Source organism: Planococcus citri, chromosome 2 (assembly GCF_950023065.1).
Source record: "Planococcus citri chromosome 2, ihPlaCitr1.1, whole genome shotgun sequence".
NCBI lineage: Eukaryota > Metazoa > Arthropoda > Insecta > Hemiptera > Pseudococcidae > Planococcus > Planococcus citri.
The window spans coordinates 73,253,399-73,268,400 of record NC_088678.1 but is presented as its reverse complement, the minus strand read 5'-3'; the positions used below and the strand labels follow the sequence as shown (position 1 = coordinate 73,268,400).

The 15,002-nt window shown below is 35.0% G+C and overlaps 2 protein-coding genes across 4 annotated transcripts; both read right to left on the bottom strand.

Moving 5' to 3' along the window:
• Window positions 1-25: 25 nt before the first annotated feature.
• LOC135837669 (speckle-type POZ protein B-like) lies at window positions 26-8,498 on the bottom strand. 2 transcript variants are annotated; one of them, XM_065353024.1, is made up of 3 exons: window positions 8,074-8,498; window positions 1,350-1,590; window positions 26-1,194 (listed from the first exon to the last, which is right to left on the bottom strand). In XM_065353024.1, exons 2-3 carry the CDS (start codon window positions 1,562-1,564, stop codon window positions 321-323), a joined length of 1,089 nt encoding a protein of 362 aa, XP_065209096.1. In that variant the 5' UTR covers window positions 1,565-1,590; window positions 8,074-8,498; the 3' UTR covers window positions 26-320. The 2 variants fall into 2 exon arrangements, with proteins under 2 accessions (XP_065209096.1, XP_065209094.1); XM_065353022.1 differs by having other exon boundaries at window positions 8,062-8,497.
• A 3,420-nt stretch (window positions 8,499-11,918) lies between these two features.
• LOC135837668 (speckle-type POZ protein-like) lies at window positions 11,919-14,789 on the bottom strand. Of its 2 annotated transcripts, XM_065353021.1 has the most exons (4): window positions 14,506-14,789; window positions 13,146-13,468; window positions 12,828-12,916; window positions 11,919-12,749 (listed from the first exon to the last, which is right to left on the bottom strand). In XM_065353021.1, exons 1-4 carry the CDS (start codon window positions 14,506-14,508, stop codon window positions 12,028-12,030), a joined length of 1,137 nt encoding a protein of 378 aa, XP_065209093.1. In that variant the 5' UTR covers window positions 14,509-14,789; the 3' UTR covers window positions 11,919-12,027. The 2 variants fall into 2 exon arrangements, with proteins under 2 accessions (XP_065209093.1, XP_065209092.1); XM_065353020.1 differs by having other exon boundaries at window positions 11,919-12,916; window positions 14,506-14,787.
• Between the last annotated feature and the right edge of the window lie 213 nt (window positions 14,790-15,002).

The window sequence follows — 15,002 nt, the reverse complement described above, 5'->3', positions numbered from 1 at the left end:
TAATGAAAGCAGATTAAATGAGGAATAACACGAAACGAAAGTATAGGTAGGTAAGTACTATTTAATTTCTACGTAGATATAATTACAAAACGAAAACTGAAATACAGCGTAAAAATAAATACTCTTTATAAATAGGTAGGTATACAATACAATAGGCTGAGATAAGATACTGTTTTGATCAAAACTCAAAAAAAAGTACAGTTTTCTTAAATCAAAATTTGGAACAAAAAAGAACAGAACATAATGAGGTGAATTTCAGATATCTACCTGTCCTTCCTTTCGATTCAAAGTCTTCAAAACGACAATTTCACAAATAACCATTATTTTTCACAAAAAGCAGCCAGCATATCTTTAATCAGTTGAACGTGAGACGTAGTCAACTCGGTCCAAATTTCAGAATTCTTAAAATCTTCGCAACTGGCGTAATTATCTCTGATAAATCGAAGAGTGAGCGTCTTTAATTCATTAGCATGATGCATATCCGCCAACATTAAAATCTTCGCAGCATTATCAGTTGATAATTTCCGATACAACATTTCTTCACACATAGCCTTCAGATCTTTTAGATCGTATTTATCCGCTGCGGGTAGCAATTCGAAGGCCGATTCGTCTAAATTCTTCGTCTTTCCCGTATAAATGTAGTGCAGCATTTCTTCGAAGGGCTCTTGCTCGATATCTGGGATAACGATGCGGTTATTCTGGCTTTCTTGCATTTTGCTTCTGAACATAGTGTTGAAAACCGAACTGCGAGTAGCCAGAATTATTTTATGAACTGGGTAATCTTTATCTTTGACTGAAATTATCGCGTCAGTGAAGTGATCATCATCCAGGTAACATCGTTCGAAATCTTGCGAGAGGCTGGATTCAGAAATTTCGAATGAATTTGGATCCTGTGATGAAGTAGTCACAATGTCATTTTCTTTACAGTAGCTAACGCAGCAAAAGATCGTCAATTCATCTTGAAACGTCCATTCATTCATGCTTCCTACACCAAACTCACACAACAACGAAGTTTTACTGTGTGAATCTTCCATAGGGGTAATGTTGATAGTAGAATTTCGGGTTCCAGTTTCGTGACCATCAGGCTTCATGAAAGAGATTTCAGCATTTGCAGTAATAGTACCATATTTTTCAAGATTTTCGTGGCAATCCAGATGTACTCGTAAAGCAAACGACACATACTGATAACAATTGCTGAAACAAACATTCAAGATTTTTCAGTACATACTTATCAGTTTTTCAAGTTGAATACCTATCTAACTTTTTGAGTAAGTTAAAGCACTTAAGTGGGTATAAAGTAAACATATAATATCGTAGGTAAATGTAGAATAACAACTTGTAATCCATACCTCCAATAAGTCGTGTGTTCCAAACACCATTTTAAATCATCATCGACGGCTGTAAACTGCGACGATTCAAGTTTTTCGCCTCTTTTTAGAACGATCTTCGAATAATGATCGATTGTCCATAAAAAACTGCACTCCTTTATATGCGACTTCGTTTTACAACAGTTTTTAACGATTCTTTTTCTTTCACATTTCGTCACAAGAGTATTGCTCGACATGTCTACTTCGCTGCCTTTTCGAAAAACTGAAAAAAATATTCAAAAATTTCAAATACCTATACTCGCACATTGAAGAATAAATTCTTCTTATTTAGGTACATATTTGTTAGTAAAGAATCCAAGTAGCAGAAACTGATTTAGAAAACGCGAACTCTACGAAATTTTGTTGAGGGCAAAAAAAATGTTTTCAAAGTACCTACTGGTTCAGAATTAGCGGAAATGTCATTGACCGGAGTTGAAGATTTAGTCTACAATCCACCGAGCCAAAAGTACATTAGAAATCGATTTTACTGAAATTTTTTGCTCACAAACAAATTATCCGGCAAAATGTAGAAGGGACCCCCGAAAACCCGAACCGCATGATTTCAATATTTCCAACTTGCACAATAGGGGGCTGGAGCCTTAAAGGGGTGTATTTCTGAACGTGGCTGGCACAAAAAAAATGAAACGTGGTCAAGAAGGGTACTACCACCCGATACCAAATATTATGTGTTTTTTTCTGTTGGGCATTAGCACAAACGGATTTTATTGCACTTTGAATGCAGTTTTTATGCATTTTTGAGGGTGAAATTGTCCTGTAGTCGTAAGTATGAGCAGCAACTGAAAGATTTTTGTAAAATTAGTTCGACAAGATTATTTCCAACCGAACTGAAAAAAAAAACGGCCGAAAAATACCTGCACAATGACGAATTATGGGGCCGTGAAGTCGTTTAGAGTTACCCCCACTCCAAAATTTACATTGACATTTTTTCTCTCAAAGTACCCGTGCGACCCGACCTATTAAAATGTATTAAAATTTCGCGTAGAATCCGAATATAGCGTTAATTTTGAATTCCAACCCTTGTGTGCCCCTCCCCTTCGCCCCAAAGTGTAGTTCGACAACTTGTTCATGAATATTCCCGTGTGACCAATCAAAATGCATTGAAATTTTGCGTAGAGTCCCAATATCTCACTAATTTTGAATTTCAACCCTTCTGTGCCCCCCTCCCCCACCCTGAAGTGTAATTCAACAAGTGTTTTATAAAAATATTCCGGTGCGACCTATCAAAATGCAATAAAATTTTGCGTGAAATCCGAATACATCATCAGTTTTGAATTCCAACCCTTCTGTGTCCCCTCCCCGCGCCCCCCTAAAGCGTAGTTCGACAACTTGTTTATGTATTTTTTCTAAAGTACTACCCATTCCCGCGGTCATAAATACGTTTTTCTCAATTTTTCTCTTTTAACAATTTTTTAGCTCCTTCAATTTCAATGTTAGGCAAGAATTCATAATCACGAAATTTGTTTATTTTCTAAAGTACACCCTTCTCGCGGTAATATATACGTTTTTCTTATAGACACTGGACCTGCGTATAAGACAACCAACTGGCCGCCATCTTGGCAAAAAAACCTGAGTAACGCCAATTTATCCCGCTGGGTGATCTTGGCAGCGCTGTACTTCAATTTTGCAGGCAACAGGGAAGAGGGAGGGTCGTGTAGTCCGGAAGGAACTCCTGGCTGCGCGCGCAGTCAGGAGTACCTCGCGGACTCAAGATTTACTTACCGTTTCCGTTCCCCTCGGCCTGCAGTTGGTTGTCTTATACGCAGGTCCAGTGTCTACAGTTTTTCTCAATGTTTCTCTTTTAAAACATTTTTAGCCTCTTCAATTTCAATGTTAGGCAAAAATTCATAATTACGACATTTGTTTATTTTTTAAAGTTTTTCTCATTCCCATTACCAAAAATACGTTTTTCCAACTTTTTTTTCAAAGCTCGGTTGTCCTTTAAATTTGAGTGGTAGGCAACTTGCTCATCTAACGTTTTTTTCAAGTCAGTCATACCAAATCTGAAGTTTGTACCATCACTCCTCCAGACACATGGTGTATCTGTAACATATCCGCAACAAAGGACACATTGATGAATGTTTGTGGAATATTGCATCATTCCTGATAGAACATAAATGAGCTGCGCAGATGGGTACTGAGAGTATAGCCACAACCAGAGATGGGGCGATTTGAATCGCAGAAATGAAATGCGGATCAATTTTGAATCGGATTCAGAACTGGATTCAAAATAAAAATGAATTGTGAAAATTGAATCCGATTCACAACAGTAGATGAATGGCAGCGTCGTGATGGTCGTTCAATTTTTAGTGTGCGTAGCACACTATTGGTTTCGCTTTGAGGAATTGAAATTTCAATTGCAATGAATGTTCTCTTAAGCTATCCAACCGTTTTTCATACCTATTGGACACCATTTGAGAATCATTAAGACGGAGGGTATAGATTTATTTTCATTCAATTCGGATGGGTAATTGCTGAGTAATTGCAATTTTAGTTCATTATTTTAATGCATTAAATCCTAAAAAAGGGAAAAGGGGAATTGTAGAACACCTGCCGCTCATTGTACCCTGCTATACCCCCAGTCTATTCCATCACCAGCTGTGTTTCATTGTACCCTGTTACACCCCCGGTCTGTTAGCTGTAAATCCCAAGTGGGAGTGGTTTGGTGGGGCGTTTACCAAACAAATATATTATTTTAATGCCCTAACCCTCGTAGTGAATTCTTGGCTGAGTGGTTAGGGCATGTAGGTAGGAATAGGAAATTTAGGGACCCTGGTTCGAATCCCCGTGAGGTAAGTAGGTAGGTGACAGATTTTTCGTAGGAAAATTGGATAGGTAAATGCTTTGGAGTTACCTATGTAGTAGGTACATGATAATGGGATAAAAATAATGCTGAAATTGAGTTATGAATTATGATATATTTGCCAACTAAAAATTCATTTCATTAATTTTTTGTCTACCTATAGCCATAAGTATAGTAAGAACCTTGACATGAATAATTTTTAACTTTTTACTTATAATTTAAAAATTACTTCAAAATGAGTAATTAAACTAATTTTTGTACAATTGAAACATGTAATTTTTATTAAGGTGCACTGGGGGAAGTTGGAATTCGGGGTAAGTTAGAAAACTTGCTCTAGCGCCTAGAGGTTTATATCTGGCGAAGTGCCACTAAAGGTGACTTGAGGGTACTACCCCTACTTCATCACGGCATAAAAATTTTCGCGATTCAGTTTCATTTTAGATGTCTTTGGTTCAATTGTATTTTGTTGTTGTTTTGAACTTGTTTTGAATTTGGTCTAAAATACAGACTTTCTATTTCTTAGTTTTTCGCAAATAGCGGACGAACCATGCGTCCTAGTAAAAATCTGATGAGAGTGATCTCAAGAGAATTAAATTCTCTACAATTTTGTTATAAAGCAATTTTTCTAGGACGCTCCGTTTGTGATCTACGCCTTTGCAAAGTCAGAACAGTTTATATTTTATTCCACTGAGCGAAAGCTACTGTGTCAATCGCGCTCAAATTTTCACCATAGGTTAAGAACCCTTATGGGAACCTACGTAATAAATTTGATCCATATTGGTTCATTAGAAGGGGAGTAACAGCTGGTCAAAGTTGAAATTGCGAAAAATCATTCTGACTTGCCCCGGTGCACCTTATCATGATTTAGTAAAAATTATTGAAACAAAATGATTTTTACTATTGGTACCTATAGCAAAATTTATTAAAATGATAATTTTTACCAGGGATGGAAACCAAAATGAAAAAAAATATCGGTTATTTTTTTCAAAATTATTTATTATGGTTACGGTTAAGGGTTACGGTTATGACTCAAAAAAATAAAGGTTACAGTTAAAAATAAAGGTTACGGTTTTCTTTCATTTATCAAAAATTAATTGCACTTCAATGTCAAAAAAGTGCGCCTGCAGCCAAAAAAGTGAAAAAAAATGCTATTTCACAGCCAATTTTTGAGTTTGAAGAAAATTTTAGACAAATTGAGCCCTTTTTTTCTAAAAAAAAACATGATAAATGTCATATTTTACACGAAAAAGTGAGATTTTTACTTTAAAAAAATAACCGTTATGTATTTAACCAAAACGAAAAAATGAATCGGTTAAGGTTATGGTTAAAAAATTTCAAATCAATAATTTCGGTTATGGTTACGGTTACGGTTACAGTTTTTTCCTCATTTTAGCGGTTAAAATTCATTTCGGTTAAAAATTTTGGTTACGGTTTCTATCCCTGATTTTTTACTATATGATTACAGTAAAAATTATTGAATGGGATCTGGTAGGTACTTAATTGTGCTAATAATACCAGTATTTACTATTTAGTTAAATTTTTTTGTAAAAATTACCCATATTTTTTTCGTGTAATTTAGAGGCAATTCAAATTCTTAACATATGTATTATATAAGATTTAATTCTTAATTTAGAATAAAAAGCAAGTTCTGAAAATTGGTTTAAAAATTTATAAATTTGAAGACAATGGAAATTCTAAAAAAAATAATATGAAAATTTGTATTTAGAGACGCTGAGAATTCCAAAAATTGATTAAAAGTTCTGTAAGTTGCAGATAATGTGAACTTGAAAATTATATGAAATAAGTAGGTATTGTAATATTTATGAAGAAGATGAGAATTCTGAAAAATTGGATGCAATGTAAATTCCAAAAATTGAGTAACTAAACGTTTTACAATTTGTGGACAATATTATGAACTTGAAAATTGAATTTGAAATTTTTTAATTTAAAGACAATATGAATTTTGAAAAATTATTCAAAATTTGACTATTTAGAGGCAATGTGAATTCTAAAAATTGATTGCAAATTTCCTAACTCAGCAGCAATGCAAAATTCTGAAAATTTATTGAAAACTTTATGAAATTGTAGCGATGGGGAATTCAGGAAATTGATTTGAAATTTTGTAATTTAGAAGCAATACAAGCTTATAAATTATTCTGAAATACCTATTGTAATTTGGAAAATATGAAAACACTGAAAAACAATTATTATTTTGAAGCAGTAAGAGTTTCAAAAATTCTCATTACTGTGACATGGTTGATTCACTTATGCACTACCTAGATGTAATAACGGTTATAGCTGTAGAAAAGGCAGCTAGCTACGCACACTTTGCAGCTAAGCTTTGCTTAGCTGTCTAGTTACTTTTATTTTTTGGAATAAACTTTTGAAATTTTATTTATTACCTTTAAATTATCATTGGGTGTGGAGAGGGGTACAGCAGGATTGAAATTCAAAATTAATATGATATTGAGATTCTACACAAAGTTTTGATGCATTTTGATTGGTCGCATGGGAATATTCAATATTCATAAACAAGTTGTCGAACTACGCTTTAGGGGGGCGCGGGGAGGGGACACAGAAGGGTTGGAATTCAAAACTGATGATGTATTCGGATTTCACGCAAAATTTTATTGCATTTTGATAGGTCGCACCGGAATATTTTTATAAAACACTTGTTGAATTACACTTCAGGGTGGGGGAGGGGGGCACAGAAGGGTTGAAATTCAAAATTAGTGAGATATTGGGACTCTACGCAAAATTTCAATGCATTTTGATTGGTCACACGGGAATATTCATGAACAAGTTGTCGAACTACACTTTGGGGCGAAGGGGAGGGGCACACAAGGGTTGGAATTCAAAATTAACGCTATATTCGGATTCAACGCGAAATTTTAATACATTTTGATAGGTCGGGTCGCACGGGTACTTTGAGAGAAAAAATGTCAATGTAAATTTTGGAGTGGGGGTAACTCTAAACGACTTCACGGCCCCATAATTCGTCATTGTGCAGGTATTTTTCGGCCGTTTTTTTCAGTTCGGTTGGAAATAATCTTGTCGAACTAATTTTACAAAAATCTTTCGGTTGCCGCTCATACTTACGACTACAGGACAATTTCACCCTCAAAAATGCATAAAAACTGCATTCAAAGTGCAATAAAATCCGTTTGTGCTAATGCCCAACAGAAAAAAAACACATAATATTTGGTATCGGGTGGTAGTACCCTTCTTGACCACGTTTCATTTTTTTTGTGCCAGCCACGTTCAGAAATACACCCCTTTAAGGCTCCAGCCCCCTATTGTGCAAGTTGGAAATATTGAAATCATGTGGTTCGGGTTTTCGGGGGTTCCTTCTACATTTTGCCGGATAATTTGTTTGGTGAGCAAAAAATTTCAGTAGGGTAACACTTTTATGTGTATGGATTGTAGACTAATTGGAATTCTTTCTTGCCTCGTGATATCGAAAACGCAAAATTTTTCCATTCGGCATTTACACTGCTGCCATCGGAAGAGATGAGATGACAATTTGATTCAAAAACACAGCAATGTCAGAGCGCAGCTTGATTGAATATAATTATGTTCATGAAAAAATCTCGAGAAAAAAAAACATGCGGAGGTAAAAATAAATATTTGTCTTATTTTTGCAAGCACATTTTACACCCTTCATCGTATGGTCCATGCAGTGTAACTTCATTATTCAAATTCAAATTTCAAATCATAGCTGTTTTCAAAACATGGCCTTAAACTTTCACTGCTCTGATACTGGTGCTTTTTCAAACGGCCTTCGCCTTGCCTCTCAATACTTTTTCGACGTACAATTCCATTCTTAAAATAAATGTAAAATAAAATACGAAGACTATCATTTAAATAACTCACCTTTCACTGTACCTTGGTATTTCTTTTTTCTCGCTTCGAATCGAATAAGGATCAGGCAAGAATTTGATCGAAAAACTGAATTTTTTGACTTCACAGCATTGAATAATCAAAAGTACCTACACGTACAATACAGAACAGCAACACATGGTAATTGGAAACTGAACTTCATCAATACCTATGTGGTTATAAATAACAATAAACCCAACGGCCAACGCACAATGTCCAGCCTCCAGCGCCTCCAGCCATCACGTTTACAAACCAGTTTCAGCAGCAGATAAGGTATAGATGATCACAAACGCACTGTAGCCACGAGTGTACATTGTACAACACAGATAGCCAGCTGTTTTGTTCTTTTCAGAGGCATTTGAAATAAGTACAAACTAGGTAGTTCATTCTGGTTTCTTCCGTCTACCTCCTTATTAGTCCGGCATATATGACAAAAGGAGTAGTTGCACCCCCCCCCCCCGCCGATCTTCCGGGACAACTTTTTTCTTAAAGGGGACATCCTAAGGAACATTTTAAAGCAAACTTGCCAAAAAAAAAAGTTGGCCTTACTTACAAAATGGCGGCCATTTTGATTGACAGGTCAGCCGAAATCGCAGATTTTGCGTTTTAACATAGGACTTGCACGAACTTTTTCAAACTTTACAAAGCTAGATCGAAAGATCATGCAAACATTTATCACCTGTCAACATTTCAAGTGCTAAAGTGCGTTTTTCGATTTTTGTGAATTTTTGAAAATCGAATTTAGGCCAAAAATGAGGGAAAAAATCAAAATTTTACCAAATTGACCAAGAGAGCTGAAATTTGGGATATACCCTATTTTCGACATGCCAAATCGATTGGAAACGGTTTCAACCCGTTTTGAGCTGTTCTGGAGCCTCCAGCAGATTTTTGAAACTCGAATTTCCCACAAAATTCCATCAAATTGGAGTTGTAAAGCTAAAATTTATTTTAAAAGTTGATTTCAATACGCTACGAAGTACTGCAGGTGAATTTCAAGTCGTTTTGGATCCTCCAGCGACTTTTTGAAAATTCCTAAAGCCTCCAGCAGATTTTTGAAACTTTAAATTTTCACAAAATTTTATCAAATGGAGATGGAAATCTGAAATTTACTCTACACTCCAATTTTAACAACCTCTGAAGGCGATTTCAGGTGGGTTCAAGTCATTTTAGGGCATCCAGCGACTTTTTTGAAAATTACTGCAGCCTCCAGTAGATTTTTGAAACTTGAAATTTCCCCAACATTAAGTTATTAAATGGAGTTGGCAAGCTGAAATTTACCTCGCAGACTACATGGTGGTTTCAAATGGTTTTTAAGCTACCAGCTACTTTTAAGAAATTTTAATTTTCCAAAAAAAAAGTCATACAACCTTTCAAAAAGTTGCTGGAGGCTCCAAAACGACTTGAAATTCATCAGCAGCCAACTTCGTAGCGTATTGAAATTAGTTTGCAGAAAGAATTTCGACTCTCCATCTTAGTTTAATGATATTTTGGGGAAATTTCACGTTTCAAAAATCTGCTGGAGGCTTTAGGAATTTTCAAAAAGTCGCTGGAGGATCCAAAACGACTTGAAATTCACCCGCAGTACTTCGTAGCGTATTGAAATCAACTTTTAAAATAAATTTTAGCTTTACAACTCCAATTTGATGGAATTTTGTGGGAAATTCGAGTTTCAAAAATCTGCTGGAGGCTCCAGAACAGCTCAAAACGGGTTGAAACCGTTTCCAATCGATTTGGCATGTCGAAAATAGGGTATATCCCAAATTTCAGCTCTCTTGGTCGGTTCACACCCGAAATCCCGAATCCGATATCCCGAATGGACGTTTCCCGAATAGGATATTTCCCGAATACTATTTTCCCGAATCCGTTTTCCCGAGGCCAAAAATCCCGAACCCAAAATCCCGAATGACTACTTTCCCGAATGTCTTTATCCCGAATTTAAAAATCCCGAATATATTTATTCTCTATGGAAAATGTGTGACGGGTATGTCTACCACCGCTCAAAGCCAGATCACAGTATCAATAGAATATATTGGGATTGCCGCTTACGTGAGTCCGATCAAAACCATGTAGAGCTCGATGTATCACCAACTTCTTTGACGAAGGCAGAAATATAGTTGAAGCATAGATATTATGTTTCCAAACTGCACCAAGTCCAAAAAATATTGATACCAAATTCATGGTACTTACGTAGTACAGTTTGGAAATGTAGAAATGATCCAAATTGGCTGATTTTTTGATATGTTGTAGCCAAGACCCTTGGACACAATATATCAAAGTATCAGTCATTTTGGGCTGTGACTTCATGCTATGTACGATGGCGTTGCAACCTCCGAAACCTTGAAAATGGACTTAGTGCAGTTTGGAAACATGCTTCAGTTGTATTAAAAGGACCTGAGCAATCTGTCCACATGCACCTCAGAACTTTGGCTCATAACATTGTTCTTTAAAATTTTTTGTCATACCACAGTATTTTTGAATTTAAAAAATTCAATTTTTTAAAAGAAATTTTTTTCGGGATTCGGGAAACAAAGGATTCGGGATTACGGCATTCGGGAAAACGACTTCGGGATAATGGTATTCGGGAAATATCCAATTCGGGAAATGTCCATTCGGGATTTCGGATTCCGGAAAATGACCGTGAATCCTCTTGGTCAATTTGGTAAAATTTTGATTTTTTCCCTCATTTTTGGCCTAAATTCGATTTTCAAAAATTCACAAAAATCGAAAAACGCACTTTAGCACTTGAAATGTTGACAGGTGATAAATGTTTGCATGATCTTTCGATCTAGCTTTGTAAAGTTTGAAAAAGTTCGTGCAAGTCCTATGTTAAAACGCAAAATCTGCGATTTCGGCTGACCTGTCAATCAAAATGGCCGCCATTTTGTAAGTAAGGCCAACTTTTTTTCTGGCAAGTTTGCTTTAAAATGTTCCTTAGGATGCCTCTTTAAGAAAAAAGTTGTCCCGGAGGATCGGCGGGGGGGGGGGGGTGTGCAATTACTCCTATTGTCATATGCCGGACTATATTATAACCTGACTCAGTAACTCATCTCATGTTGATATTTTTTTTCAACATTTCATTACTCGGAATTAATCGATTGGTGGGCTTTTGTCTCATTCTGTTTGGTAGCCATTAATTTCTCCTTTCAATGAAGGGAGTTTTATTTAAAACATTTAAAAAAACACTAAACAGTAGGTAGTGGTAGTCTAAAGTTTATTTGACAAAAATTGCTCTAGAAATCGAATCTGGCTGGCTTTTTTGCTGCCCAAAGAATTATGCTTGCTTTTTCTAGATTTGGGGCTAAAACTTCAGATGATCAGAGAAGAGGAATTTTGGTTTTTTTCAGTCGACGAATGTGAAGTCTAAAAACCCATTCAAATGGGTTAAAATTTCTGCTGGAAATTAAAAGTTTCAATCAAAACTCATTTTGAGCATGATTTTTGGAACCTAGACAGTTATAGGTAGGTAATTATGTAGGTTCTAGGTTAGGTTCCTATGTACTTATGTATCGAAGCAGAGATAGGTTAAAAATCGGTGATATGGTGACAAACTTGAAAATAATTCATTAGGTATAAAAAAATTAGTAGCTAGTTATTTTGACTTTCTGCCAAAATTTTAACCCATTCATGATTAGTTGCATGCAATTTTTTTCAAAAATTCCGAAAACATGACCAATTTTGAACTAAAAATTCTTCAAAACTGCTAAAAAAAGTTTTAATAGACATTTTTGATTTTCTGCCGAAATTTTAACTCCTTTCGATACTTCATAAGTCACACGACACTTTTTTCAAAAATCCCAAAAATCATGGCTCAGTTCTATTTCGGGCTTGAAAATAATTTTTAAAAAATTAAAATTAAAAAAAAATCAAATTATATTTATACCTACAATATAAATTTAGCGGTAAAAATAATAAGGAAAATCTAAGCCATATTTATGTACATTGTCACGATTCAATTTTCACCTATTTCTCTAAAAGTACATGCAACACATCTTTCATCAACTGAGGTCGAGTAGTCGATGCGCTGAAAAGCTCCGTATTCCTAATATCGTCACAATGAGTACCATACAACTTGATGAACTGCAACGTCTGTGTTCTCAGCTGATCTGCATTATGCATATCCGCCAATATCAATATTTTCACCACGTTCTCCCTGGACAATTTTTCAAATAACGCCTGTTCGCAATCGATCTTCAAATCCTTTATATCGTATTTCTCAGCAACTGGCAACAATTCGAAAGCCAACGTGCCCAAATTCTTCGACTTTCCGGTATAAATATAGCGTAACATTTCTTCAAACGTATCCGGTTCTATATCCTCGATATCGACACGATTCGTAGTACTTTCTCGCATATCGCTTTTAAACATAGCATTGAACGTCGAACTGCGAGCAGCGAGAATACTCTTATGAGCCGGATAGTCTTTACCTTTGATCGAAATAGTAACGTCACTGAAATCTTCGTCGTTTAATAATTTTTCAAAATCTCGAGCGAAATTCGTTTTCTGTCGAGAAGAGCACAATGAGGTAGAAATATTGGAAACGTTATTATTTTTCATGAAGGAAAATTCGCAAAAAATCGTCAATTTATCGTGAAATATGTAATTTTTTATTTGACTCCACGGAAACATTTTCGTAACACTGGTACGAGGCATCTCATCGTCAGAGCTATCCCTGGAATCGGCGTCTGTTTCGAAACGGAATTTGATTTCTTCAGTTGCATCTTTACTGGAGTCTGCTTTTAAGAACGAAAATTTTATTTTACCCTTTAGAGGACCGCATGTTTCGAGTTTTTCTTCACTATCCGCGTAAAAAGATACCGAAATGTATTCTTTATTTTCCGTTTCATTTACTCTGAAATGAATAATTCGAAAGTAATATTTATCTACATACCTACATCAAATTTATATTTATGCATAGAATCTCGAACGTTTGAAAAAAATTGACAAATTTTCACCATTATGTTTCGTATCTAAAGCTGAGAAAATTCCACACAGTAATTTGAGAATCGATTTCTTCAAATTTGAGGCTTTCCAAAGAAAAAAGAAAGTTTAATTCGTAAAAGTAAACGATTTCAACTCACCCACTTATTTCGTAGAACCAATCATTGTTGAAACACCGTTCAATGGAAAATTCCAAATGCCACTTGAAATCATCATCTACAGCTGAGAATGGTGACGATTTCAATTTTTCCTTCTCCATTAATTCATAAACTGATGCGCAGTTGTTGATCGTCCACGAGAAGTTTCCTTTTTTTAAATCTAAATTCGAATCACAATGAGTGTCAGCGACCAATAAATAATCATTTCTCGCAGAGGGACTCTCATTTCTCGTAGAGTGACTCGGTGCTTTCTTTCTGAACCATTGAACTAACGAATTCAACTTCTGATTACGTTGAAGAGAGAGCTACAAAATGAACAAAAAAATTCAAAAACGCGTTTTAAAAAAATTAAATTACGCCTAAACCTTTGAAAAATGGAGCTAACACATTGAAGAATTTTTTAAAAATTGTCTTCCACTTTGAGTAGGTACACTACCAAGTAAAATTTCAGAGTCTGAAATTTTTCGATTTCTGATAGGTTCATAAATTCATAGAAAAATTTTAAATTGGCTCAAGTATTTCCCAATTCCCATGAGAATCGAAAAAGCTCAAATTAGATTCAAGGCTCAAAACCGTCATCAAACATGTCCTTACGTTTTTTGCGTCGGAGATCTTTTCGAAATTTGTGTAGGTAACGCTGATCCTCGAGACGCTGATTCTAAAAAAATGCAGATTTTTGAAAACTTGGAAATTTTTTTTGCCACAATCTCGATATTAAGTAAGTAGGTATACATTATGTCAGACATTTAAAAATTTGAAAAAAATTCGGTCCATTTCAAAAACAATTGAAATTTTTTTGTCTGACTTTAAAGAACCAAAAAATTGTAATGAATTCTTTGTCAGATTTGAAAACCACGAAAAAGTCATTTTTGTGCCTCACTTTTGAAAATGAAAAAAATTCCGATAAATTCTTGACAGTATGTTTGATTTTTAAAGACTGAAAAAAGGAACGATTTCTGACATTTTGGTAAGGACAATTGATACTTCACAATATTTTAACACATTTTTGAGAAATTGGAAAAAATTCCCATAAATTTTCAATATTCTGCCAGATTTTTAAAAACAGAAAAAGTTACCCAATTCTAAAATTTCTTGACCAAAAAACATAAGTAATGTATTCATGATTTGAATTTTGAAACTTTCCTTTGAGACAGGCTAAAATTTTGTCCAGTGCCAGTGGTGAATTTTTCTATATTTTTCGATTCTTCTCCAATCCTGGTTCAAAACTTTCTCTTCTGATTGGGAATTGGGATGCTTCTTTATAGAGCAAAGAACGGCTTTAGCCCCCTTAAGCCTTTCGCCCTCTCTCGGATACATAAAAAAATGTCTACTTAGTACTTACCATACCGATGAATACCAACTACTGAATTTCAGATTTACAACAATTTGTGTAAATAGGTAAACTAAATATTCTTCATTTTAAACAATGACAGCGAGAAAATGAACACGATCACAATAACAAACCACCTAATAGTCCAATAAAATAAAACAATCACTAGTCACGTATACAAAAATAATCATTCACTTTTCATTACTTTGTCAAGCTACAGTCTCAATAACTCCGCAAGATAGAGAAAAAAATCATTTCTAATCGGTTCAGAGACGATAAAAACGATAACATATCCGCCTTCTTAGAAAAGTCGGTTGAATTCGTTCTCCATTAACTAGCTACATATATATATACATTATAATAATCTGCAACAGCACACATATATTCTTTCCTATTGTATGTATGGTAATTATTGTTCATATATTTCCACATCAAGTCGAACATACATAATTGCAATTACTTATTTTGATAGGTACCAAAGTATTTCAGACATGAATTCTATGTTAACT

Coding starts and splice junctions, on each gene's coding strand:
- LOC135837669 (XM_065353024.1), bottom strand. CDS start 1,564: ATGTCGAGCAATACTCTTGTGACGAAATGTGAAAGAAAAAGAATCGTT. Junction 1,195..1,349: donor GAACACACGACTTATTGGAG/GTATGGATTACA, acceptor TGTTTGTTTCAG/CAATTGTTATCAGTATGTGT.
- LOC135837668 (XM_065353020.1), bottom strand. Junction 12,917..13,145: donor TGGTTCTACGAAATAAGTGG/GTGAGTTGAAAT, acceptor TATTCATTTCAG/AGTAAATGAAACGGAAAATA.